This window comes from Gracilinanus agilis, chromosome 1, assembly GCF_016433145.1.
Source record: "Gracilinanus agilis isolate LMUSP501 chromosome 1, AgileGrace, whole genome shotgun sequence".
Taxonomy (NCBI): domain Eukaryota; kingdom Metazoa; phylum Chordata; class Mammalia; order Didelphimorphia; family Didelphidae; genus Gracilinanus; species Gracilinanus agilis.
The window spans coordinates 731,583,912-731,611,416 of NC_058130.1; the positions used below are offsets into that span (position 1 = coordinate 731,583,912).

Here is a 27,505-nt window from a genome sequence, read left to right on the forward strand (position 1 = left end):
GGAAAGAATAACTTCTGTTCTAAAAGACTCAAACTGGTATTCTAGTCATTACTTCCTATAAGAGCCCAATATTCTTTTAGTGTCTTATAATGGTAAAGGCAAAAACCTTAAGATCAAACTGGCATGCCAAGAGCTCATCTTGAAAAAAAACATAAATAAAACTAGGAAGAAAATTAAGTCAACCATACTTGCACAGAAAAAATAAGCACAAAAAAAAAATAAACTGAAAGTAAATTCAAGAAGGCATTCATAGAGCATCATCTGTTTTAAGTTAAACAAGTCACAAAGGAGAAAAAAGGTCAGGTTTGTTTGCATGGTTTTCTATTGTACTCTGCTTCAATATTTCCATACAACTCTAAGAAGTCTGATTAAAGACCTATACATTATCTGATGAACTACCTGCCAGAAGTGTTTCCACGTCCATTACAAAACCATTTCTTGCTAGTATTGCAGTAAACCACACAAGCCGGGTCATGGATGCCACAGTAACTAAAAAAAGGAAACATATCACAAAAGTTAAAAAAAAAAAAAAAGTAGGAAGTTTATTGTTTGCTTTTAATTTGGCATGATGTAAAATTCTTTTACTTTTATATTCTTTAAAGTTTTTCATTAAGCAACTTCAAGTAAGATGATCCCAGGAACAAAATCAAATTCATTAACTGTAGAAGCTTAAGCTCTGAAAATTCAAGACAGAAAAATTAGGAGGATTGCAGAGAATTATTCTGTAATGGGCAACAATCTGAATTGAAACCACTTTTTTTACTTGAGTTCAGGACAGAATTGTGAATGGATGCCAGTTAATCCATTACTGTCTTCTAAATTCATTTTGGCAAATAAATATCCCCTCAACTTTAAGCAATGAAAGGTTAATATCCAAGATTACTTATTACCATTTTACTTTAAGTTTCACCCTTTATAAACAGGTAACAAGTTTTCAAGATAAAGAAGAGCTATAATATATCCTGGTACTGACAGTATAAATATTGGGACTAGACCTATGAATTTTACTGGCACAGGCAATTTCCTCAATGATGAGGGAAATTTCACTACCAACACTGGCTTGGCATATTCTCTATAACTTTTATTCTTAAGATATATTCCAAGGGCACTGAGAGATTGGTGACTTCCCCAAGGTAAAGCAGCTAATATGTGGAAGTACCTGAATTCAGGTATTCTTGGCTCCCAAATCAGCTGTCTGTCTACCATGTTATTCAGAAATAACTCTGGACTAAGAAGATCTAGATTTTTAGTAAGAAAGACCTGCATCAAACACTTACACTGGCTTAGCCTCCTTTTCCCTCAGTTTTTCCTTTAAAATGGGGCTAATAATAGCGCACCACAGATGACAAACATCACTTTGCAAACCACAATGTGCAGAGAAAAGGCAACTTTAATAATAAAATGTGAATCGAGGCCAGTCATTTCTCTTCTTCCCTGGGCAGCAGTTTTCTTGCTCACCAAATAAGGGAAAATAATATATAGAAGGTGCCATCTATCTGGGTCATCCTGACTGTATGGACTTTGATTAAAAATGCTAGTTTTAGCTGTGTGACCCTGGGCAAGTCACTCAACCTCCATTGCCTGTTCCTTGTCACTATTCTGCCTTGGAACCAATACACAGTTTTAATTCTAAGATAAAAGATAAAGGTTTAATAAAAAATGTGGCTTGGGCTCTAAAATTTAGCTTTGGATCTGTCATACCCAGCAATGCTATTCCTTGGATAAAAAGTCTTTTCCTTTTTGAAAAATAAAAAACAAAAATAAAAATGCTAGTTTTACCTTGAGCATAATCTAATCTCTATACTATATTTCCAGGTCAAAGGTTCTGCTACACTGAGTGGTAATTTTATGCAGTACTTTTTCTTTTTTTAAATAATCTTTTCTTAGAATCAATACTGTGTATTGGTTCTAATGCATAAAAGTGATAAGGACTAGACAGTGGGGATTAAGTGACTTGCCCAGGTCACACAGCTAGGAAGTATCTGAGGGCAATCTTGAACTCGGACCTCTTTTCTCTAGGTCTGGTTTTCTAGTCACTGAGCTATCTAGCTCCCCTTACACAGTACTTCTAAGATTTACAAAGTATCTTGCATACAACAAGCTAGGGGAAGTATATGCTATGAGCAATATTCTTTCCATTTTACATATAGAGAAACATAAGGACTTGAAAATAATAGTGCTCTCCCACTTTAACTCTTTTCTTCCTAGCCTACTTAGAATCCTCCTAAGGGCTTATAGATCTAAACTTCATTTAATAAGAATCAAGTGAACTCTTGTGGGCAGGGAGCGATGGAAAAGGTAGTCCTTAATTCTTGACTTGACTCACAGTGCTGCTTCATCAGAAAACCTCACTTATTTGTACTATATGCCTGTTAAGAATTCAAAACAGCTCAAAGCCTTCTACAATGTTAGTAAGCTTAATGAGAGAATGTCCATGCCAAAGGTAAAACTTACGTTGCCTAACAATTTTACCGAGACTACTCTGACATACTGGGCAAGGCTAATTTTTGGCTCTGAAAAAGGAGATCACCAAAGATCTAAATGTAAAAAGGTCCGAGCTAAATTTTAAGTATGAAAGGAGAAGGATGGGGTAGAAGAAACACTTAGCTGTAGTACAGTGGAAAAAAACATTAGAACCCCCAAAACTTGGATTCTCTATATTTTTATCTTCCTGCCTCTCTCCCTAACACATTCTCCCATGCTCACAGTAATCTCTAGGAACTCCATCCTTCACTGTTCCCCATCCCAGGAATGTTCTCCCTCCCAACCTCCAACTCTTAAGAATTCCTCTAGGTGCTAGTGCTATTCCTCTGAGGTTACTTTCCACTTATTCTGTGTTTATCTTGTGCTTATTTGATATGACATCTCTCCCATTAGAATGTATGTTCTTTGAGGGAAAGGACTGCTTTGAGTCTTTTTATTGTATCTCTAGCAGTCTGGTATATAAATGCCTTTTGATTGACTGATTTTAGTTCTGGCCCAGACGATGACCACAGGCAGGTTCATATTTCTTTTAGTATAATATAGGGAGGAACTATATAATCTAAGGTCTCCTTCTAGCTGACACTCTAAATTCTAGTCTTTTTTTTCTTTTCTTCTTCTCCCTTTAAAAAACAAAAACAAAAACAACAAAAAACACTTACCTTCCATGTTAGAATCAATGATGTGTATTGATTCTAAGGCAAAGAGCAGTAAGGGCTAGGCAATGGAGGTTAAGTGACTTGCCCAGGGTCACACAGGTAGGAAGTGTCTCAGGTCACATTTGAACCCAGGACCTCCTATCTCTAGGCCTGCCTCTCAATCCAGCTGCCCTCTAAAAACTCAAAGACTCTGAAAATGTTTGTGAATTAAATCCCCCCTTAAAATGCACTGGAAGAAGCTCATTGTTTTCATGAATTCCTTTGATGAGTTCTCTCTAAACAAATCACCTCTGGATTTATCCTAGCAATCTAGATTTTCATTGGTGAAAGGAGGTAAAAATGAACATAAGGGAAACTGATGGTGAAATGAAGTTAAAGAAGGGGCAGCATGAGCTATTGTCTGAAAGTGTGCAGGAATATTCCATCTCTTTATCTTATGAAGAGTCATGGTTACTTGTGAATTTGAGGTAGTCAGTAGCAAGTAGTAGTGTCTTCTCCTACTCTACTGTCTGCAATACAAGCTCAGTAAGCTTGCAAATACCCTATGGCTGGGGCTTTATTTCATAGACCAAGGTTTTAATTCAAGGCTCTGAAAGAGGGGGCAGCTGGGTAGCTCAATGGATTGAGAGTCAGGCCTAGAGACAGGAGGTCCTGGGTTCAAATGTGACCTGAGACACTTCCCAGCTGTGTGATCCTGGGCAAGTCACTTGACCCCCATAGCCCACCCTTACCACTCTTCCACCTATGAGCCAATACACAGAAGTTAAGGGTTTAAAAAAAAAAAAATCAAGGCTCTGAAAGAAAGTAGAACCTGAGAAACATCTCACCATAGTTTTCACTTAACACACCAAGGCAAACGATAGTATTTGGTGCTTGTCATTCCTAGAGTCATGTTAGGGTTTGAAACAGAGGGTTTTTTTTCTTACCTGCAAGCATGCACAGGGAGATCCTTTGTATAGTAAGTATCTTCTTCATCTTCTTCAAAATTCAATTCGGCCAACAGTTGGCTGGTTTTAGCTACACTGTCATCCACAGCACCATTCTGTAGGATACCATCAGGTCCATTAACCTAAACCAAAAAAGCAATGGAAGTTTGTTTTTAAAAATTACACAGCACATTGGTTTTTTCCCAAAAGTGGAAGTCAATTAAATTTCCACGTGCTTTAGAACTATTTTGCCTTGAAACAATACTGCTCGTATGTCAATTTTCATATATTGTTTTTCACTTAGTAATATGTTCACAAGACTTAATATTTACTCCCTTTCACAGATATTTCTGTTTGGACATGAAAGTTATTTCTATAGCTCCCAACTAATGTTCCAAAGGAAAAAAAAAAAGGATCATGTAACTAAGCAGGAAGAAGGTTGGTTAAAAAAATTATATTCTTGCAATTGTCATGTGAGGAAAGACAATGTAGGTGTCTCAAATGTTACGACTATTAGGTAAAGTCTTCCTCCTCAACATTCTTTCAATCTGTTTTTGTTCTTATTTTCATTAAAAAAGGTATAAAAAAGCTTGAGGTCGATGTGCCTTTATTAAAAATCTTTTAATGGTTTTTTATTCTCTACCAAATAAAGTTCAAAATCCTTAGGCTGACAATAGAGGTCTGCTTAGTTCTGTCTTTCCTCTTACTCATCATTCAAACTAACCATTCTATCTTCCCTTGCATCAATATACTTCCTACCTCTACTCTGCTCACACATCATTTTCTAGTCTAAGAATGTCTCCTTTATCTCTAAGTACTATCCATCCTTCAAGACCAAACCCCAAATGCCACATCCTCCATTAACCCTTCTCTAATTTTCCCATTTAAATGGCCCCTGCTTTTTCTACCTCTCTCATATATTTAATACAAATTAAATTGTACTGTTTAGGTATCTAGTGGTCCCCTCAACCACAACTAGATTATGAGCTTAATTTAAGGTGAAGGGCCTTTTCTTATTTATCTTTCAGACCCAATACAAAGAGTGTGACACAGCACATACCCAATTTTTACCTCTCACAAATCTATTAACATCAAGATATTCTAAGTAAACTTAACTACCTAGATAAGCAAATTACTTATGTTTAAAGACTAAGTTAAAAACAATCACAGTACGTACCTACAGAGGAAACAGAAAAAATATTTTGATTGCTTCTTGGAACCACGCTAATTATATTACTAGTATGTTATAATACTAACATCTTATAAAACTCATCATACAAATTAACCTATAAAATTTCAAATGGCATATACAATAAGATCAAGAAATCATGAGAAAAACACTAACTAGATTTCATCACACAAGAACAGTAACATCTTTTAATACATTTACCCTATGTTATGAGTCATCTTATTAAAAATGCTCATCTCAACCTTTTCCACTATGACTTCCAACCTTTTATAAATAAACAATCAAAATCTCCAATTGAACTGAAACCAACAATCTCCAATTATCAGTGTCTTCCCTATGACCCAAAGTTCACATTATCTTTTTTACTCAGCCAACAATAGGATAAGATAGTAAAAAAAAAATAAATAATAATAATAATAATGGTGGAACCAACAATGGCCTGTGCAGAGATCAGAGTTCCAGTCGTAGTTCTATCACAAGCTTAAAGTAAACCAACCTCTCTACTTCCTCATTTATAAAATAGAATTTGAATAACCTCTGATCTATCTCCTATGACTATTTAGAGCAGTGATTCCCAAAGTGGGCACTACTGCCCCCTGGTGGGTACTGCAGCAATCGAGGGACACGGTGATGGCCACAGGTGCATTTATCTTTCCTATTAATTGCTATTAAAATTTTTAAAAAAATTAATTTCCAGGGGGCTAAGTACTATTTTTTTCTGAAAAGGGGGAGGTAGGCCAAAAAAGTTTGGGAACCACTCATTTAGAGTATCAACTGAAACAATGGTCATAAAAACATTTTGAAAAATATAAAAAATAATACTAAAAGAACCAAATACTCATAGAACTGTTTATAGTTTATAACATTTTATGTATATATTATCTCATTTGATCCTCAAAACTCAGCCACAGAGAAAGTGTTAGCCCTATTTTGCACATGGGGAATTTAATTTAAGCCCCCAGGGAAGGAGATCTAAATATATTAAGCAGCAAGGGTTTTCTGACCTCCAGTCCAATGCTATTCTATCATACCAATAAATGTTTTGAGAGAATGATGGAAGCCTTGTCCTATGCACTTGTTCATAACTACTATCTTCTCCAATATCTGCTTATCTGATTCTATTCACTGAAGAACTTCAGGCCTGTTACCATACTAGGCACTTTGAAATGCAATTTATAAGGACATTGTCTTACTGCACAACCCAATTTTCCCAAAAAAATTCGCAGAATTGTCTTATTAGATCCTTACAAGTGTTTTGGGAAATGACCCTTATGAAATGTGTAATAATATGAGCCAAGAAGAACTGAATATGCTTTTTACATTTTCTGTGGGAGTTAGCATATAATTTCTTATCAAGCTAATTCCATTTTTATGATATAAAGGAACTATTTTCAACTCTGTGTGACCTCCTGTGGTGCCTACAATCCTCGAAAGGGGTGTATGTTGTGTGTGTGTGTGTGTGTGTGTGTGTGTGTGTGTGTGTGTGTGTGCATGCACCAGCATGAGTGAAGATGCTCAAGATGTTCGAGCAAGAAATGAGAAAAGTCCATATTCTTGTTCAACAAGAAAGGAAATTTGAGAGCCAGATAGTTGAGGTGATTTTTCCAAGTCATAAAGCCAGTAAACTGCAGATGCAGGATTTAAAACACAAGTTCTCCTTAACTCTAGATTTGGTGCCCTGTAACTCCTTTTTCTGCTTCAGTTCTTCATTTGTAAAATGGGAATACACTGGAGAAGGAAATGGCAACCCACTTCAGTATCTTTGTCAAGAAGACTCTATGGAATTGGTCAAGTACATAGACTCTAAAGAACAACAAAAACTCAGAATTCTGCTGGAGTATAATGAAGAGTGTGTTGTGCAAAGCCCAAATGGAAAAGGGGATCCTTAGTTGGTGATATCTCTCTGGATCATCCTATTTATGCATGACATTCTCATGAATGCAGCAAATCCTAGAACAAGACACCTGAACGGAGAGACTGATTTAACTATCCACACAGGAAAAACAAAATGTAAAAAGTACTTCTTATCCAGATCATGACAATGCAGAATGATAAGCAGCCCTTTAATCCTTAAGTACTTATGCCTTTGGCAGGTGCCATAGATTAAATGATAAATGAATTTAACCAAGACAGAAATGGAATTTCCAACCATTTCCAGAAATGGAAATGAAAAATGAAAATAGTAGGAAATCCTGTAGCACTATCATCATCCCAAGCCCATCTTTTAAAATACCAATATTTTCTGTCAGAAATACTATTGTGTTTTAAGCCATGGAACAATGTAAGTTTTTTTTAAAAATAAAAATGCCGACTGACTCACTTTAAGTACAAACAGGCAAGTACACTGGCAATAATGATGAGAGGGGAGGATAAGGGTGGTGAAGGGAAATGCTTTTAAACTTTTCTCTCACTGTATTGGCTCAGAGAGAGAAAAAACAAGTATACTTAGTGGGATATAGACTTCTATCACCCTACAAAGAAGTAGAAGGGGAACAAGACAAGGGAAGAGAATGGTAATTGAAGGAAGGGGGAAGTAGGAGGATGACAAAAAGCAAAATACTGGTGAGGAGGAACAGAGTGAAAGGAAATAGAACAGGATCTAAAGGGAATAATACGATGAATAAGATGGAATTAGGTTCTGAACAATGATACATGTACAACCTAGTGGAACTGTTTGTCAGCTCCGGGAGGAGGGGGATGGGGTGAATCATGAATCATGTAACCATGGAAAAAATATTCTAAATAAAAAAAGGAAAAATAATAATGATATGCACCCACTGATAATAAAAGATACTTGAAGAAAACAAGACTGGAAAAGGAGGTTGAGACCATGTAATGAGAACAATAAAACAAATGGACAGCTTGAATTTTGCTGCAGTAGTACTCATAGCATGTTAGGGCCTAGAGGAAAACCTCCAAAACACAAGGCAGATAGATGTCTATGGAGAACTTCTGGAGGACAAGGACAAGATCAATCAGGGTAAAAAGGCAGATAGGTAATGATCTTCATCAGTAGGAGTACTGCCACTGATGAGATCACAGATGTACTTACGTACTATATTGTTTTAGTTTAACCATACAAACCCACGTGCAAACCCTGCACAGCTCCTTACTAAACCCTGCACTATATATGCCAGATTCATCTTTCATCTTTAATCAGATACCTCAAGCATCTTTAATCACTACCTCAAACATATTAAGAGACAGTATAAAGAAAATATATTGAATGTAAGGAAACCTTCCTCCACCACTCACTGAGAGATTCATTTTATTCTTAGCCAGGATTATCCTTTAGACTTCCTCTTCCATATTCCAGTTCTTCGTACTGAAGCCTCATACACTGGAAGAACTCTGACCTTTGGCTTCTCCCTCATTGATTAGTCTCTCTCCCAGAACCTCTACTTTCAGAGGGCACTTAGGTCAGCCTCAGCTTAATCCCTTTCACCTTCTTTCACCATTAGATTATAAATTCTTTGAGGATAAATACTTTCTTTCTATGAGTATTTGTATTTCCAACATTTAGCACACAGTATGAGCTTAATAAATAATTGTTGACTGATATACATGGGTCAAATTCTTTAATTATGCCTCAGTTTCTTATCCCACCTCCATACTTATTTCTACCACTCTCCTAGTCACCTAAATTTAAAAGTGCTAGTCTCCTTTGGATTGGGGGATGGCAAGAGTGGCCAAATCATGTGAATTATCTTTCTAGAGCACTTGTCTGACTAAGTCTTGTTTCACACTCTCTACTCCCCCCCAAAACTTCTGCAGTGGATCCTACTGCTTACAGGATACAATATAAACTCCTTACTTTGACTTCTATAATCTGAGACTAACTTAGCTATCTACTTGTTTCCACGCTGCCACATGCTCCCCAGTTTCAGCTAAAATAGATGAGCAGTTTTCCAATCTCTTCTGTCTCTACTATGTAGGTACTATTTACATGTGGCCTATGCTAATCGAATGTAAACTCTGAGGGAAGGAACTGTTTTGATTTTTGCTCTTGCATTGTTAATACCTGTTGGTGCCTGGCACATAGTAGGTGGTTTAATAAATACTTACTGGCAGCCCCTCTACTTTTCCTTCCTCTATTCAGGCACACAGTTCATCTCCAATGATTACTCATCTCTATTTATTGAAATTCTTTTTTTCCTTATAGCCCCAATTCAGTTTCTACCCTTTCTCCTGAAGTCTTTCCTGATGATTCCAGCTGAAAATGGTCTTTCCTTTGCCTCATCTACTTATTAGCTTATATATTTTTTGGACACATGTTCTACCCTTCCTTCAGATTCCTAAGGAGATGCCATTTTTCATCTTCCTATGTCTTGTTTCCAGCATGGTTGCCAGGGAGGTATAAATTAAAATGTGATTATTGAGTTAAACTACATATTCGTAGTTACAATTTTTCAAGATTAATGATCAGACAAATGAAATGACCTGTATAAAAGGTCTAGTTCGTTTTCAACTACCTGCACTAATTCGAGGAAGTCTAGGCTCAGATAATTCAAACCAGGAGACAATCTTGAAATAATGACTTTTTAGAGACTGTAGGAATTTTTCATCTCTATTCTCCAAAATGAGGCCCATGTTCCCATTCCCATCCCTTCTCTCCTTGTCCCTCAAGCCTACAAACACATTCACCTTCTCTTCCTGACTGATTTTCACCGAGCTCAATCACAAATTAAAAGAGGTGCCTCAAACACCTCCCCCTTTAAAGGTGGCCTGGAACCCCAATGCCATCTGTGGTTAAACAGTGAAGAAAGACCATTAGTACTCTACTCCTATACAGAACTTTTAAGTAACAATTTAATAAGGTCTGCCTTTAGCCTGCCCCTCTTTCCCTCTCTCCCTCTCTCTCTCCCAAGTCTTACCTTTTCTAATCTATCCTCTAATAAACATTAATCACTTACTATGTTCCAGGCACTGTGCTAAGCCCTAGTTACCAAGAAATGTAAAAAACAGCCCCTGTTTTCAAGGAGCTCATGGTCGAATGGGGAAGATGACCTGCAAATAAGTTATGAACAGGATAAAATGGAAATATTAAGACAACAGGAAGACATCAAAATTTAAGAGGAATTGGGAAAAATTTCCTATAGAAGTTGTGATTTTAGGTGTAACTTTAAGGAAGTCAGAAAAGCCAAGAGGCAGTGTTCCAAGCATTGGAATTAGCCAGTGAAAACGGCCAGAGTGCTACTATAGAACATTTTTCACACAAATAAAGTCAGATCTAAACAACTAGAAAACCATGAATTGCTCATGGGTAGGCCAATTCAGTATAATAAAAACAGCAATTCTACCTAAGTTTACTTCTTCAGTGCCATACCAAACTACCAAAAATTATTTCATGGAGCTAGAAAAAATAACAAAATTCATCAGGGAAGAAAAACATACTCTAAAATATCAAGTGAATTAATTTTAAAAAAAGGAAGGAAGGCGGCTTAGTTGTACTGGGTTGGTACCAAAAGGGAGTAAATTAGCTACTTAACACATAGGTATAAATGGCCACAGAGTAAGCCGGTGTTTGACAAACCCAAGTTTTTGGAAGAATTCACTATTTGACAGAAACTGCTGAGAAAATGGAAAACCAGTATGGCAGAAATTAGGCATAGAACAACACTTTATACCATATATCAAAGTAAAGTAAAAATGGATACACGGCTTAGAAATAGTGATACCATAAATAAATTATGGAAACACAAAATAGTTTTCCCGTCAGAGCAAATAACATAGATAACATCGAGATATAATACTCTGACTACATTATTAAAGTTTTTGCACAAACATAATGTGACCAAGATCAAAAGGCAAACTGGGAAAAAAATCTTTATAGTAAGTATCTTGGACAAAGGCCTTATTTCTTAAATATATAGAGAAGGGAGGCAAACTTATAAGAATATAAAGCATTCCCCAATTGCAAGTGGGATGTACACAGGCAATTCTCAGATGAAGAAATTAAAACTCTCTTTAAGAATCATATGAAAGAGTACACCATTAACTAAAAAAATGCAAATTTAACAACTCTGACATATCATCTCGCACCTATCAGACTGGCTAATATGACTGAAATGGAAAATGATAAATGGGGGGGGGGGCGCTTGTGAAAAAACTGGGACATTAATATACTGTTGGTGGAGCTGTGAACTGAAAAATAAGGATCTCAAGACTTATATGAACTGATAAAAAGTAAAGAGAATCAGGAAAAAACAATATTGTACACAATGATCAACTGTGAATGACTTAACGATTAATAGCAAGGGAAAGATATGGGACAACACTAAAGGATTCATGAGAAAAAAGGATAACCATCACCATAGAAAGAATTAGACAAGAGTCCAAATGCAGATTGGAACATACTATTCTTTTTCCTCCATGAATTTTTCTCTAGTTTAAACAAATCATGTCTTGTTTTACAACATGACAAACTTGGAAATATGTAATGTATGACAACATATGTACAGCCTAAATCATATTAGGTTCCTTCTTGGGGAAGATAGTGGAAGAGAACATTTGATTATAAAAATGTCAGGAAACAAATATTAAAAATTTTATTTACAATCTAGGGGAAAAAATGTAACTGGGAAATGTTTAACAAAATTTAAAAACACAATTCAATTGGAAAAAAAAAAGTGAAAATGCCTGGAGTGGGGAGATGGAGTATCTTTCAACTGCTTGGAGGCAGCAAGGTGGTTCAATGGATAGTCAGGTCTGGAGTTCAAATAGAACCCAGACATTTCCCAATTGTGTGACCACCCCCGCCCCCAAGTCACTTAACTTCAATTGCCTAGCCCAGTGATGGTGAACCTATGGCACGGGTGCCAAAGAGGACACACAGAGCACCCTCTGTGGGCACATGTGCTGCACTCCTACCTCCCTGAGTTTATTACTAGAAAGGCAGAGGGACTCAGGAAGAGCTGTTCCCCTCCTCTTTTCCACCTTGCCTGAGGACATTTTTTCACATTCCCCCACCCTCTGCCCAGCAACCTAAATAAGTGCACAGGGGGTAAGGAGGGCAGCTCACAGGTGGCAGAGCTGGAAGGGAGCAGAACACTTGGGCCACTCCCCTCCCTTTCTCTATACTCATTAAGAATATCCCTCGCTTCCCCCACCCCTCTGCCCAAAAGCCCAATGGGAGTGATTTCTCCCTCCCTATGTGGGGCGGGGGCGGAGCACGGCACGGGATCCCTAAAAGGTTTGCTATCACTGGTCTAGCCCATATCACTTTTCTGCTTGGAACCATACTTGGCATCAATTCAGAATCAGAAGGTAGGTAAAGATTTAGTGAAAAAAAAAAAAAAGAGAGAGATCACTAGTAACTTTGGAGAAAGCAGTTTCAACTGCATGAAGTCAGAAGCCAGATTTTAGAGTTTAAGAAAACAATAAGAGGAAAGGAAATGAAGGCATCTATTACAGACTGCCCTCAAGATTAACTATAAAAAAGAGAGGAGAGATAGGGGATGACAACAAGCAGGGATGCAAAGATTGAGTGAATTTTTTTTGAAGATGAAAGAGATAATAAGGAAGCAGATAGCAGATAGGGAGAGATTGAAGGTAAATGACTGTGAATGGTATAACAGGTTCTGTTGCCAAATTATTATTCCTAAAGCAAAGGTCTGATCTTGTCATGTTCCTGCTCAAAAAGCATCAGTGGCTCCCTATACCCCCCAGGATAAACTACCAAATCCTAACAAACTAATTCCTGGGGAAAATCACCACCATTTTTTTTTTTGGGGGGGGGGGCGCTTTTCAAATCTTTTGTACATCTTTACAGATGATTACATAGTATTTCTCCACACTTCTACCAGACAAACTGGTCTAGGTGCTGCTTCCTGTACAGGACATTCCATCTCCCATCTCTATCATACCTTATACAGACTACTCTTCATCCCTGCAATGTTCTCCCCCCCTCTTACCTCAACTTTATTTTACATTTATTCATGAAGTGGGGGACAATAACAAAATATATCAATAAAACTTTTCAAAAAGGATTTATTTGCATTGTGCTTGCTCCTAGCAGGATCTAAGCTACTAGAGGGCAGAGTGCTTTGTTTTTGTATTCCTGATACCTAGTATAATACTTGGCATATAGCAGGTACTTTTAACGTTTGTTGATTGAATGTGTCCCTTCCTCACTCCCCCCCCATAAAGGATAGGAGCTGGTTATTATAATTATATCCCTCATAGTGTTCTACAAATAGCTTGCATCTAATTTTTTTTTAAACCCTTACCTTCTGTCTTAGTATCAGTAACAAGACAGAAGAGCAGCAAAAACGAAGGCTTATGTGCCAGACACTGCTAAGCACTTTATAGTTTCTATTTTAATCCTCGAAAAAGTCCTGGGAGGGAAATGCTACCTTTATTCCCATTTTACAGACGTGGAAACTGAGATAGGTAAAGATTAAGTGACTTGCCCAGGGTCAAATAGCTAGTAAGCATCAAAGGCTGGATTTGAACTAGGGTCTCAGTGCTCTGGCCACCAAACCTTGACTGCCTGTATAGGAAGCTTTAGTTTTGTATAATAAAGTACAGATCCAGCAGAACTGAAAGGGAATTTAAAGTTTTGCCCATGCCTGAGCATGATATGCAAAGTGAAACAATTGTTCATCCAGGTTCAATTCAAAGGCCTCCAGCTAACACACTATTTTCTCAAACTAATCTATTTCAGTGCTGGCAGTAAGAAAAATTTCCCTTATATCAAAGTATCTACTTCTCTGAAATTTCAACTAATTTCTCCAAGTTTTGATCTTTGGTGCCAAGTAAAGCAAAGACATTCTTCTATACAACCTGGCTATCAGACCCAATCCAATCACCACAAGCATTTATTAAGATTCTACTATATGTTTGATACTGGAGATATAATGGCCAAAAAAAAAAAAAAAGTTGCTGATCTTAAGGTGCATTCTACCCCAGGAGCTAACAACATATGCATATTCAAGAAAATACAAAATATAAAGTCAGTACAAGGTTGTTTAAGAAGGGAGGATACTAGCAATTAGGGAGGGGGAGAGATGAGGAAAAGGCTTCATGTAGGAGGTGGTGAAATTGAGTATTGAAGAAATTAAGGAATTCTACAAAGGGAATGGATTCCAGGCAGAGTGGACAAGTCAGTACAAAATCAAAAAAAGCTGTAAGAGGGGATAGCAAGATAATTTATCTGACTAGACTAGTACAGGAAAAGGAAGAATATACAGTGATCCCTCACCTATCAAGGGAGTTACATTCCAGAGATGCCTGCCATAGGTGAAAATCTAAGTAGTGACATTACATTTATTTTATTATTTATATACATTTTAAGACTTTATAAACCCTTCCCACACTCTTTATTAACTTACAGTCACTAAGTCAATCAGCACTCAGGATACAGAACACAGCACTATGGTTGGTCACCTTTCATTCCATCAGTCCATAGTGTGCCACAATAAGTGTAACTCAATACAGAATTATATATATATGAAAACCTGCGATATAGTGAGGGATGACTATATAATGAAGCTAGAAAAGTGGGTTGATATATCAGGATGTGAAGAACTTTAAGGGCACACGGAGAAAATTCTATTTTATCCAAGAGGCAACAGGGACTCAATGAAGTTTACTGAATAGAGAATTTATATGGTCAGACCTACTTATGGAAAATTAGTTGCAGCTGTGTGGATGATGATTGACATATGGAGAGAATTGAAGCAGGGAAAGGTTAAGGGAAGGTAATAAGCAGTATATAGTGCCCACTACCTGTTAGTCACTGTGCTAAGCACTTAGGATCAATATCTATATCTCATTTGATCCTCACAAGACTCCTAGAAGGGAGTTGGTTTTTTAATCCTCATTTTACATCTGAGGAAACCAAAGCCAAAAGAAATTAAATGACTTGCCCAGAGTCACACACAGTTAATTTTAAGTGTGAGATCAAATTTCAACTCAGATCTTCTAGACTAGTCATTTATTCACTGTGTTCCCTAGCTACCTGAACTAAGGTCATGGATGTGTGATAAGTGAGAAGAGAAAGGATGAGAGATATGCTGCAGAGGTAGAATATATGTGAGGTACTGTGCTGGGGGTACAAAGCCAAAATGGAAAATATTCCCACCCTCAAGAATCTCATAGAGGTAGAAACAGGGGCAGGATACAATATATAAAATAGAACATGCAAAGGAGAAAGCACTAACAAATAACGAGTTAAAGGAAAAATTTTGCATTGGAGGAGGCCCATGAGTTAAACCTCCAAAGAAGCCAGCAACTTTAAGATGTAGAGTTGAAAAATGGTAAATAACCTGTATAAAAGCATAGAAAGTAGAAAATAAAAACAATGAATTTGGAGAATGGCAATTAGGCCATGGTTGGCTTAAATAGTATGTTAAGAGGAATGTGAAATAAGCCTAGAAAGGTTGGTTATACTCAGATTGGGATGGATGCAGGATACATTTGAGACAGAATTGACAATAATCCTTTATCTTGGACAGCTAGGTGGCTCAGAGAGCCAAGCTTGGAGACTGGTAGTCCTAGTTTAAAATCTGGTCTGTTATTGCCTAGCTGTGTGACCCTGGATAAGTCACTTATATACATTTTAGGACTTTATAAATCCTTCCCACTCTCCTAGCCCTTACTGTTATACCTTAGAATAGATACTTAGTGTCCATTCTAAGAAGGGAATGATTAAGAAAAAAAAAATCTAAAATCTTCCTGGAAACGTGGAAAAGTATCATGACTCAATAGGAAGCATAGGTGTACTCAACAAAATATCTTCTGGTTACCAATTCTTGTGACACTTCATATTGAGAAAAAAAAAAAAATCTAGGACCCACCCTCTCAGGCCAAAGTCTTATCTAATGCACAGTATGCTCTGACAATGTTTTTGATACCCTTAAGGAGGATCCAGGAAGATCACAGAACTCCTCCTCCTGGGCTCTAGCTTTTACACTAGATATCAGCTAAAACATTCACAGTAACTCAACATTTCTCTTTTCCCTCTTTTTTAAAGTCAACAGAGGGTGTTGTATTAGGTAAACCAAAGTTCCCTAGCCTTGTTATACACCAATTCCATTTCCTAATAATTAACTCACACTGTATAACTGAGAGAATTATAATGATCACTGGATCTGAATGGACTGTATATGAACTATGGTCATCCTAAGACATAAGCACTCATACTGCCAGTAAATTTTAAGTTTGAATTTCTGATACAGAACTTCAGATACACAATTGTATTCAAAATAATCCCCAAAGCTCTCATTTCCATTTCAATTGAGTTTATGAAACCCTTTCCCTAGTTCTCATCTTACAATTAAGACTTCTCTACAAATAAGGAAATAGAAATTCAGAAAACTGAAGCAACTTCCACAAGGTTATATGATTTGTGAACCAACATTTAAGATAAAAACAAGAGTAAGCTTAAGTTAATTTCACACTCAGGTAAACTGACCTGAAGTGGGGGAGGGGCAGGGAGGAGAGGCACCATTGGCCAAAGGCCATTCTATGAATTGAGCTGAAGGTGGGCAGTCTTCTTACCTCTCTGGCATGCAGAATGGATAATGAATAACATTTTAAATATGAACAACTGAAATTTTCAGTGTTCTTAAAGTGTTTTACAATACCATCTCATTTGAACCTTACAACAGACTGCAAGTACTAAAAGTTTCCTCTTCCTCATTTTACAGATGAGAAAGTCCAAAAGCACAGAAGTTAGTCTATACTTACAACTAACTCCTAAGTGTCAAGAGACAGGACTTCAAACCAGGTCTCTTTCCTCACTTCAGGTACAGCACTAGGTTCAGATCCAGTCTCTGACACTTAAAGAGTCACATGACCTAAGAAAAAGAACATTACTAGTCATTTGGCTTCTCTCATCTAATCAGAAATCAAAAAGCAAACAACACAGATTAGGTCCCCTATTCATTCCTAGTTAAGAAACTTGCTTCCCTTGGCATTTCTGTTAAAAAGACCCAAGTTCAACATCAGGTCAGTCCTAAAATGCAGCCATTCCAGTGTCTGTTAAGGGTTAAAATCAATAACTCCTTACTAAATTCCTAACAAAGAAGCAAGGCCAAAAACAGAAACAAAAACAAAAAAAAACCTGAAAGTAAATTTAAATGAACCCAAGGGAAGGCCTATCCTAAGACCAATGTGAAGTGATAGGGTAGCATATATCAATCCAAAAGACAAAATTCCTAAAGATTAGACCATTTAAACAGAACAAGCTTTTCCCACAGTGGAGTAGTAGTTCCCTCTTCCTAGAAATCTTCAAGCAGAGATGAGATGAAGATTCATCAGGAATATTTTGTGTCAAGATTGAGTTAGATTAGTTTCTTCCCAATGGCTGTTCTACAGATGCAACACCCATTCATTGCAAAATTTTAACAGTATATAATACAAAAAATTTATAGTCAAAAGGTTCTAACACCTATAAAACGGGAAATCAATTCAAGCAATTCACAAATCTGGTGAGCATTTCATTGCCTTCAATCCAAGTCATTAATCAACCTGCTAAGTAGAGATCTTCACAACACTACTGGAGACCTCCTGGTCACTTCTTTGCTGTTTAATCATATCTAACACTTTGTGACCCCATTTGGGGATTTCTTGGCAAAGATACTGGAATGATTTGCTATTTCCTTTTCTAGCTCATTTTACAGATGAGAAAACTGAGACAAACAAGGTTCAGTGACTTGACCAGGGTTATGTGGCTACTAAGAGTCTGAGGCCATATCTGAACTCAGATCTTCCTGACTCCAGGTCCAGAGTTCTAGCTGCCCTGGTCACTGCTGAATTATAAATAATCTAAAACCACCTACCTGTATTGTCACTTAGACCACATCTCTAGTCACAACAGCAAAAAAAAACTTGATCAAATGCTTTGCTCAAAAAAACAAAATAAACCTAGGTTAATTATATCAACAGCATTTGCTTGCTTTACCAGAGTAATAACCATACCAAAAAAGGAAGGTTGGCTCAGTATGACCTGTTCTGGATGAAGCCATGCTGGCTTTTTGTGGGCACCACTTCCTTTCGGAGATGTTCACTAACCATTCCTTTAATAATGCATTCTACACTTTTGCCAGGAATCAAAGCCAAGCTTACTAACCAATAGTCTGAGGACTCCATTTGCCCTGCACCATTCCTACTGTATGGTTCCAATTCTCTACAGACTTCAAAGATTGCCAATAGAGGGTCAGCAATTTTATCATGCCAGCTTAAGACTGTGGGATATATTCTTCTGAACTCAACAAGGGCTTGTAACCATCTTTATTGTCTTTCCAATCCAAAGATCATTCTCCTTGGCTGAGAAAACAATGGCAAAATAAGTGCTGAGCATTTTGACTCTCAGTAACCTATTATAAACAAGCAGGTCTGTACTTCCCCGGCCCCCCCAACTCCAACTCTTTTCAAATGAGATAATAATTGTCAAGTGCTTAGCGCAATGCTTGGCAAACTTTACTAGAGAAATGTTAGCAATTATTTTCCCACAATGTAGTGTCAAACTTCTATTTGTTGTCCATTTTCCTTGAGAACCTCAATTCATTCCCAGCTTTATCATCACTCTTTAGGTTACCTGTATAGTAACATGTCATATTCATGTATTAATCTTGTTACCTGGCTTTGCTATCTTCTGGGCAAGCCATTTTAAAATTTTAAGTTGGTGGGTTGATTTTCTGTGACTGAATTGAGTATTTCAAGGCAACTTCTTCCCCACTCCCAACTCTGGTCCATTGTCTTCTTCCCTTTACCTTCCTTATTTTCATCAATGACAATTTTCTATCCTCTCAGCACCAGGCTAGAGGACAGAAGGGCTATACAGGGTAGTCTGAAAAGGAAACACTGTAGTAGATGGCCTTCAAGGGTTCCTACCAACTCTTAATGTGTTTTTAAAGGAATTTTATCCATGTTTAAATAAAATGTGTCTGGTATTCAAGACGAACTTAAGCTAGTACCAGATATTTGCTAGAATTCTGACAAGTGCTGAGGACTAAAATGCTATATTTGCCCCCCCCCAACTATAGTATACTAAAACATTAAACCTTCACCCCAAAGAACGAATATTTTGATACCCATTATATTTTGATTTTGTTCCTAATGTGTAAATATACTTTGGTGGTATAATTAGTTGATGGGCAAGAGTACTTCTAACGAGCTACTCACATTATTTCCTTTTCCTAAAAACCAGAAAACTGCCCTTCTGAAAGGTCTTCTAGGTTGTTACTTTCTCATAAAGTACTTCTGCTAAACAGGAATTAAGTCTGTTGGAAATGTGATAGTCTCAGTTTCTAGAAGGCAATGCAGCCCAACAGAACAGTGCTTAGCAACCCTCAGGTAGCCTGACACATTCACAGGCATTATTAATACACTGGCATCTGGTTTTCTGAACTATCAAACTGGTGTCACGTTTAACACAAAGTGTTGAGAAAGGATTCCTACTCTACTCTATTTTCTCCAGATGTAGACTCCTCACAATATAATACATACTGATGCTCCAGAATTCCAATGATCACAATTTTCTATTAGATTAACAACGAACAATGCTCCTATAAGATGCCTCCCAAAAGGGAAAAAAACAACTATATAACAGCAATTACCACTATTCATGCTGAATTATTCTTTCTACACTTAATCATGTCACCTCCCTATTCAAATTACTTTCTCCCAAACAAGTACCTTTCAAATTCTTTATGATCTAGTGTCACTCTGTCCAACTTTCTTCTTCGTGTCCAACAAACACAATCCATTCCTTTCAGACCTACTTTCGGATTGGTCTTTACAAATTTCTACCTCTGTTCTTCCTCAAATTCTAAACACTTGACTAGAATACTTTCCAAAACATTTGCAACCTGACAATATCAATAGCTGACATGAAAACGGATTCCTTTGACAGCAAACCAACAAGTGATTTTATCTGAAAGAAGGCAATTCTAATTCATACATCTACAGAAGGATGACATTAAAATTTTATGTTAATGTATTACTTTTGTACTGAAAAATTATGACAAATATGGAAAAACACATGAAGTGATTTTTAAAAAGGTTGAGTAGGTACATTGACCATGACCATTTAAAAGGATGTTTAAAAAATTAGGGCAACAAAACTTTTCTAGAAAAAAACAGAATGGGAAGAAGGGTTTTTGAGAGAATGAATTAATTGTGTAGACTGTGTAATACTAGTCTGCCTTGGACTCCTGACCCCCCAAGTGAAGATAAAGCTCCTTCCAGTAGGATGGTCTATTTCAGCTCTAAATGCACAGGCTTAATAAATGTATACTGAACTGATGAGGTCCAGAGATAGTTTAGGTACTCTCCCATAGTTGTACCCAACAATAAGCACTTTACAGAAGTATCATAGAATATAGCAATCGACTAGTCCCATGTGAGGTCCAAAGGTTAAAGTTATCTACCAAAGAAAGTGAGTAAATTTATAAAGAAGAGAATGTTTAAGTCAGGTTTTGCAGAAGAGACAAGTATGAGTAGGGAAACAGGGAAAGAGAGGGAAAACCTTACAGGCATAACAAACCAGCATAAAGCAAGGACCATTGTTTGGATGGCAGCAAAAACTGCCTGAAAGTATCATGTGGAGAAGAATGAAAAAAAAAAAAAAAAGATGATGAATGATTAGTTATATCAGATTATAGAGAATTTTAAATGACACACAAAGGGTTTTAAACTTGGAAGGCAAGTTTAAAAAAATCAACCATAGAGGATTCGGCCAAAACCAACATGATCTATAGTCAAGAAACAATACTAGTAGTAATATAGAAAAGAGTGGAACAGAGTACAACAATACTTTACTGTAATTGAATCTAAGTGGGTGATAAAGAGTTTATACTAAGGTGGAAGAAGCAGGATGATAGGAATGGATTAGATATCAAGACATCTTGGGGAAAGCATATCAATAGGGCTTGGGAAGTATGAGAAGTTTGTGTGGGGTGTCAGATTCATCCTGAAATTCTAATGTAATTGCAAGCACTAACACATAGGATACAACTTTGTGTGTATGCACTTTCTCCATAGCTAAAATTCAACCAGCAGAGGCCCTTACATGGTCCTGCACTGCTCTCAATTTTTTCACTAATGAATTATATACCAACTTAAAGTATAAACCCTTTCCAAGACTAGGGAAAGAGTAGGCCCCAACAAGTAGGTTTACCTCTGAAGAAACTGGACTGATTGCTACCAGTCCCAGTGGAAAATTAGTAAATATTTTTCTACTTACATCAAGTACCTCTTTTGATTTTCATTTCTATTACTAATAATTTTGGAGCAATCTTTCACATTGCTAAGGGCTTGCAAATCATTTGAGAATTGTTCGTATCTTCCGACTTATCCAATGGAAAACAGCTTTTGGTGTTTCATATTTATGCCACATGTGCGTGTTACCTTGGTTATTAAATCCTTATTGGAGATATCTGATGCAAAGATTTTCTTCAATGAATAATACACTTAAGTGCTCAATATGTGCTAAGCACTGGATATAAAAATATAAAAGCAAGATAGCTGCCTTTAAGAAGTTTACATCTTAAAGGGTGAGACAACACATATAAGGGAATGGTGGGCATGGAAGGATGTTTTAGTATGGGAATGCTAAGTAGTTGACTGACATGTTCTGTTTAGTTACATTGGCAGTATTGACTGGTTTGGCTTCCATGGACATGGCAGTGGTCAGGACTAGGGAGAGGGTACATGGCAGGAGGAAAACAAAATGGCCAGAGTGGAACATGATAGAGGACATTCACTCCTATGAGTTTATCAACTGTGTCTCCTCTTATCTTGGCTACACCGAGTTTGTTCAGAATTATCTATTTTACCTTTTGTGATTACTTTTATCCCTTTCTTTAATTCTTTTAAGAATTTCCCACCTAACTACAGAAGTGAGGGTATCTTTGATCTGGTTCTTCTATAATTAAAAAAAAAAAACACTTTTAAAAATTCATGCCTCATCCATTTTGGTCTCACTGTGTCTTATAAAATGTTGATGTAAATCTAATTCTATCAAACAGTGTTCTACCCATAACTTTTTTCTGAATAACTAATAAGGTTCCTACCTTATTCCTATTAAAAGATTAATTAGAAGAGAAGCAATTATCAAGAAAATTAAAAAGTTAAGATAGTGGCTAAATTTTTTTAAAGCTACAAATCATATAAATTAGAACCAGAAGGGACATTGCAGAGCATCCAGTTCAATATCCCTCATTTTACCCACAAAGAAACTGAGGCTCAAACTCAACAGATCAGTCAGTCTTTCAGTTCAACAAATATTAAGTGCCTACCATTTAAGCCTTGTAGTTTGTGCTGGGGAATACAAAGAAAAGGCATTGTGACACAATGGAAGGTCTGTGGGCTTTAGAACCAGAGCTTAGGGGTTCTGTGATGACTTTAAGCAAGTCACAACTTCTCTGAGTCTATGTCCACACATATGTAAATTGAAGATTAGATAATCTCTGAAATCTCCTCCTGCTCTAGATCTATTATCTTTTAATATTTCAAATAGCACAATCTAGGAAATCATGCTGTTAGAATGGCCAAGAAGCAGCTATAGCAGGGTGACAAGTGTGTAGGCTTTCAAGAAGCCCAAAGTTTGAATACTGATCATGCTACCTATGTGACCTTGGTCATGTTCCAATCTTGACAGGTTCTGATTTCCTTCTCTAAAATGAAAGAGTTCAAATTAGGTCCATTCCATTCTAAAAACTATGACTATTCTCATCCCCAGAAGGGATTGAGTTAACTGAGTGCTTCACTTCCCCTTTAAACTTTGGATTTCCCTCCTTTTCCAACTGGGAACTAAACCCTGAAACAAATCCTGCTAGTTCAATAAACATTAGGTAGGAAAAGTGCTGTACACTCTGGGTTAGTAGGGATAGAGTTACTGCAAGGCTAACATTTTGACTCTAGTTTTTGAAAGAGGCAGCAAAGTGTAACAGAAAGATCACAAGACCTAGAGCTGGAAGACTCAGACTTGGTCACTTGCAGTACTGCTCTAAATACAAGCCATATTTTCCCAAATATCTGACTCATGGTCAGATACAAACTCACAGCACTATTATTATCTGCATTATATTTTAGCCTATGCCCATATATTTCCTACTTGGAAAGGAATTTCATTTTAGGAATGTGGCCCCTATTTGGGTCAATACCAAGCTGGTTTTGATTTCTTCTTCTGTAAAATTCCTATCTTGCAGGATGATTCTGAGAATCAAAAATTATATGTATACAAAGTGTTCTTTAAATACAAGTACCATATAAATATGAGATGCTATATGACCAAAAACAAGTTTTGCAGAATAATGAAGTAAGCACAAAGCCAAAATGAAAAAAAAAAGAAAAAGAAAACGGCATTTAAAACTGTTAAAACCCACATCTAGAACTTCCTTATAGATCATATTAAAGTCGTCTTCTCTAAATACAGGAGAAAAAATTTATTACCAAAATAAACCCCAAATCTACAAAAGACCACTGCAACTGCTACACCAATTTTCCTTAATGTACAAAGTGCAACCAAAACACACTTTAAAAGTTAAGTCTAAGATGAAGTAATTGGGAATCAAGAACTTTTTGTCTAACTTCAGGCTAGGAAAGAGACCAGGTCGCTCACAAAACTATATCCATAATGCAAAAATTACCTTAAAAAAAAAAAGAGCGGGGGAGGGGTTGGATGAGACCCTCATACCTCTTATACCTGCTTAGTGAGATCTGCAGATCTCTGTCTCATCTGAAATCTAGAGGGGAAAAAAGCAAACTATGATGCTTTGGGTATGAGTCTTTCTTTATCTTAGTGTGAGATCTTCATAGCAACCCTATTAAGTTGGTAATAAAATTATTTCCATTTCATAGTTGAGAAAACAAGTTTCAGATAGGCAAAGTTATAAGACTTGAGGTAAAGCTAAAACAAACTTTGGTACGGGTTTTGATTCCCAACTTCATTGCTTTTTTTTCATTCTAACACATTCTACCACATATAAACTTTTGATGCAAGATTATTTTAGCAATAATTCCAATATTTCCAGGAAAGCACATCATTAGAAAGAACAAAACTAGACAAACCAAGTGGTTTGTAATATTCTAAAAATGACAAATCTAGAAATCATGTTTCATTTGGGAGATACGAAGATACTTAGAGTCAACTTATTTTTAACATCACCATAGTTTTCCATTATAGATTCTAAAATGTTTTAACAAATTGGTCTTGTTTTATAAAGAAACAGAGGTCAATTTTAAAAATACACAATAGCAAGCTAGATGAGGCTTCTATCTCCCACTATCCTGTTCTAATTATATACTATAATGCTATTCTTTAATCAGCTGTTTGTTTAAAAACAAAACAAAAAATGATATAAGCACTGAAGTGGAGGTCAGGAGAAACAGTTTTGTTTCTCCACTAAGTCACTCCACCTCTCTGGGTCTGTTTTCCCTTTCATAAAACAAGGGAGTTGGATCAGATGATCTTCAAGTTCCTCTTCTTAGTTCTAACATTTGATAATTCTAACTGGCAAAGTCAGGGTAATGTAAAAAACAGCATCTGAACTGATAAAGAACTTGTCATCTAATTTTTATTAAAAGGTGTTAAGAACATAAAAATCACTTTTTAAAAAAAAACCCTGAATCATTTCTCATAATAAAGCTCAATGATTTCTAGTTTAGGATCTCCTTTCTTACAGTTGATTACATCACTAGTTCCTAAATTCAGGTAAGATAAATAGTTCCCAAGTGTTTTGAGTACCTGGTGACAGCAACTGCTACAAAAGATATTCTGATTATGTATGCCCCTTGGGAATCTTGCCAAACTGCCCCTCTTTTTCCATATTCCTTTAAATCAAAGTTCTCATCTACCCCACCAAAATCTTTTCTCCTTAAGTAGCTGTCAAAAACTGAACCAGAGAAGCACCTTTGCATTGAAAATTTAAAGAAAAATTCTGGTCACGAGAATGTTAATTCTTATGAAAATGACCAATTATTTTTAAGGACAAAAAACTACTACCAGTTGACAAACCAAACTGGAACTTTCTGAGCTATCAAGGTATATCAGCAACAAAATCTATAAACTGGATAACACTGCCATCAGAAAAGTTACTTTAGACAAATTGGCTGTGAAGTAAAGATAGACCAAGGTATATATATCAGCAACAAAAACTATAAACTGGATAACAATGCCATCAGAAAAGTTACTTTAGACAAATGAGGCTGTGAAGCACAGGTAGACTACTCATGTTACCAAAGAATAAACTTCCATCAAGGTAAGGTCCACAAATATTAGCTGCCATTTATAATTTAAAATAGTTTTTCTTATACAAAACATCTTAAGTACTTCTGAAATACATAATATCTGCAAATCACAATATGAATTGTAAAATATTTAAGTAGACAAACTGTCACCTTCCTTCTAGCTCTTCTTACCCTTCTACAAAGCATAAAGGCTAATTAAAAAATAGGTGTTCACTCCTGTTTTCACTATGTATAATATGACATACTTGCTATATGTTATACATGAAGGTGCGTGTGTAAACTGTTTTGGTTAATTTACTCTATAGGCATTATTATGTTTTACAGAGCACTAACAAACTAAAATGTTAAAAATTTCTACCCTCCTTCCTCTCCTAAGTTTCTAGGCAAAAATCCTCCTTCAGTACCTGCAAAAAGCCAGAACATGTTTGCACACCTGTTCACTCAGATGCCCCACCCACCAACTTGCCACCTTTAAAGAAATAATATTGTGAAGTAGTTTGGCCTAGTGAAAAGAGCACTGGCCTTGAATTAAGAAAGATCTGGATCCAAAAAGCTTAATCTCCAAAATACAATGGGCATATCACTTCACCTCTTGAGGCCCTTGTCAAACTTAACAGAACTCAAACTTGTGGTTAAAATTTAAAAAAAAAAAGAAAAGAAGAAGAAGAAAAGAAAAGCTCCCAGCTCAGACTCAAAGCATTGAAAATATTTCTTATTTTTATAGCACTTTAAGGTTCACAAAGTTTTCTTCATTAACATGCTACCAAGGCAGAGCAAATATCACTTTCATTTTGCAGATAAGTAAACTGAGGCTCACAAAGATTAACTTGCCTAGCTAGGGTCACACAGCTATTAGGAATCAGGTAACAACCAACCAAGGACATTGGTCAGGCCAATCAGATAAGAAGAGGGTTGTATTCAGGAAGAAAGAGATCCCAATCCAGTAGCAGGAAGTGTATTTGTTCTAAAGTATTTCACAAAAGTGAAAGTTAAAATACCTGTTGCTTTCATAAAGGGTTAAAGTTTTCAACAAGGCAAAGCCAATAAGAAGAAAAATGACCCACCATTAGTATATACATTTGAACCTTGCTGAAACTTTGCATAAGAAATCAGTTTCAGTTTTAAGTAAAGTTCGACCCGCATTTTTTCTGAAATTAATAAAATTCAAAATTTCTATGGTATTAGAGAAAAAGAAATTCAGATTTGAGCATCAAAATTGCTTCCCCTATACATCCTGGGCCTGACAAAATTTAATTTCCTGAAAAAATAAAAGAAACAGGAGGCCAGGCTCAAAGCAAAACATCATTTACTAGGCAAGTATTTCCAAGTGGGAAGAAGCTGGATAAGTCTATGTAGTGCTTGGGGGTGAAGGGTATTTGAACATGCCAACCCAGACTGATTTTTCAGAAGAGGGGCTTCTTCTGCTTCAAAGCAGGAAGAAAATCTCCAGTCAGATGCACTTCCCCCTGAAAGGGTGGGTGGCTTTGGAGTCATAGAATAGGTGCCTCCCCCAACCCAGCCTGAATCCCTCCCAAATGACACCAATTCTGGAAGGGTACCCCCTCCCCATAGCTCTTCTCCTTTGGGAAAAGTCTACCAAGTGAATGTGGGGGAGTTTGGGGAAGGAGGCCGATTCCGTTCCTCCTCTCCCCTCCTAATCCCTCAAAGGGTCACATCTTCCCTCCAGGAGGTGGAGGGTGGCCTTGGGAATCAGGGGGAGCCTTGGCTGAGAATCCAGTCCCTTCCCTACACTTCCTACTAGTGCTGAGAGAAGTCACTTCCTCCTAGACCAGAGCATCGGTAACCACCTCCCCCGGGGTTGGGGATGGGACCGGGATGGGGGGGTTAGGGGCAGACCGAGGTGGGGGGATCCCCTTGGCCAGCGGGGGCGCTCGCGTGAGGGCAGGGCCCCAACCCTCCTCACCTGCGCGTCGAGCTGGCCCGCGGCTCCCCCGACGCCCGCGGCTCCGGGCCCGCCCGCGCCGCTGCCCCCACCGCCTCCGCCGCCCCCGGGGCCCCCGGGGGGCGTCTGGGTCTGGCTGGGGAGGGTG

At 37.1% G+C, this 27,505-nt stretch overlaps 1 protein-coding gene across 1 annotated transcript in view; it reads right to left on the bottom strand.

Moving 5' to 3' along the window:
- UPF1 (UPF1 RNA helicase and ATPase) overlaps window positions 1-27,505 on the bottom strand; it is a 152,631-nt gene that overhangs the window by 37,454 nt on the left and 87,672 nt on the right. The window contains exons 2-4 of the mRNA XM_044685354.1: window positions 27,379-27,500; window positions 4,067-4,209; window positions 400-489 (exon numbers count right to left, since the gene is read on the bottom strand). Coding sequence (XP_044541289.1) covers window positions 400-489; window positions 4,067-4,209; window positions 27,379-27,500 — 355 coding nt within the window. The remainder of the gene's footprint in view (window positions 1-399; window positions 490-4,066; window positions 4,210-27,378; window positions 27,501-27,505) is intronic.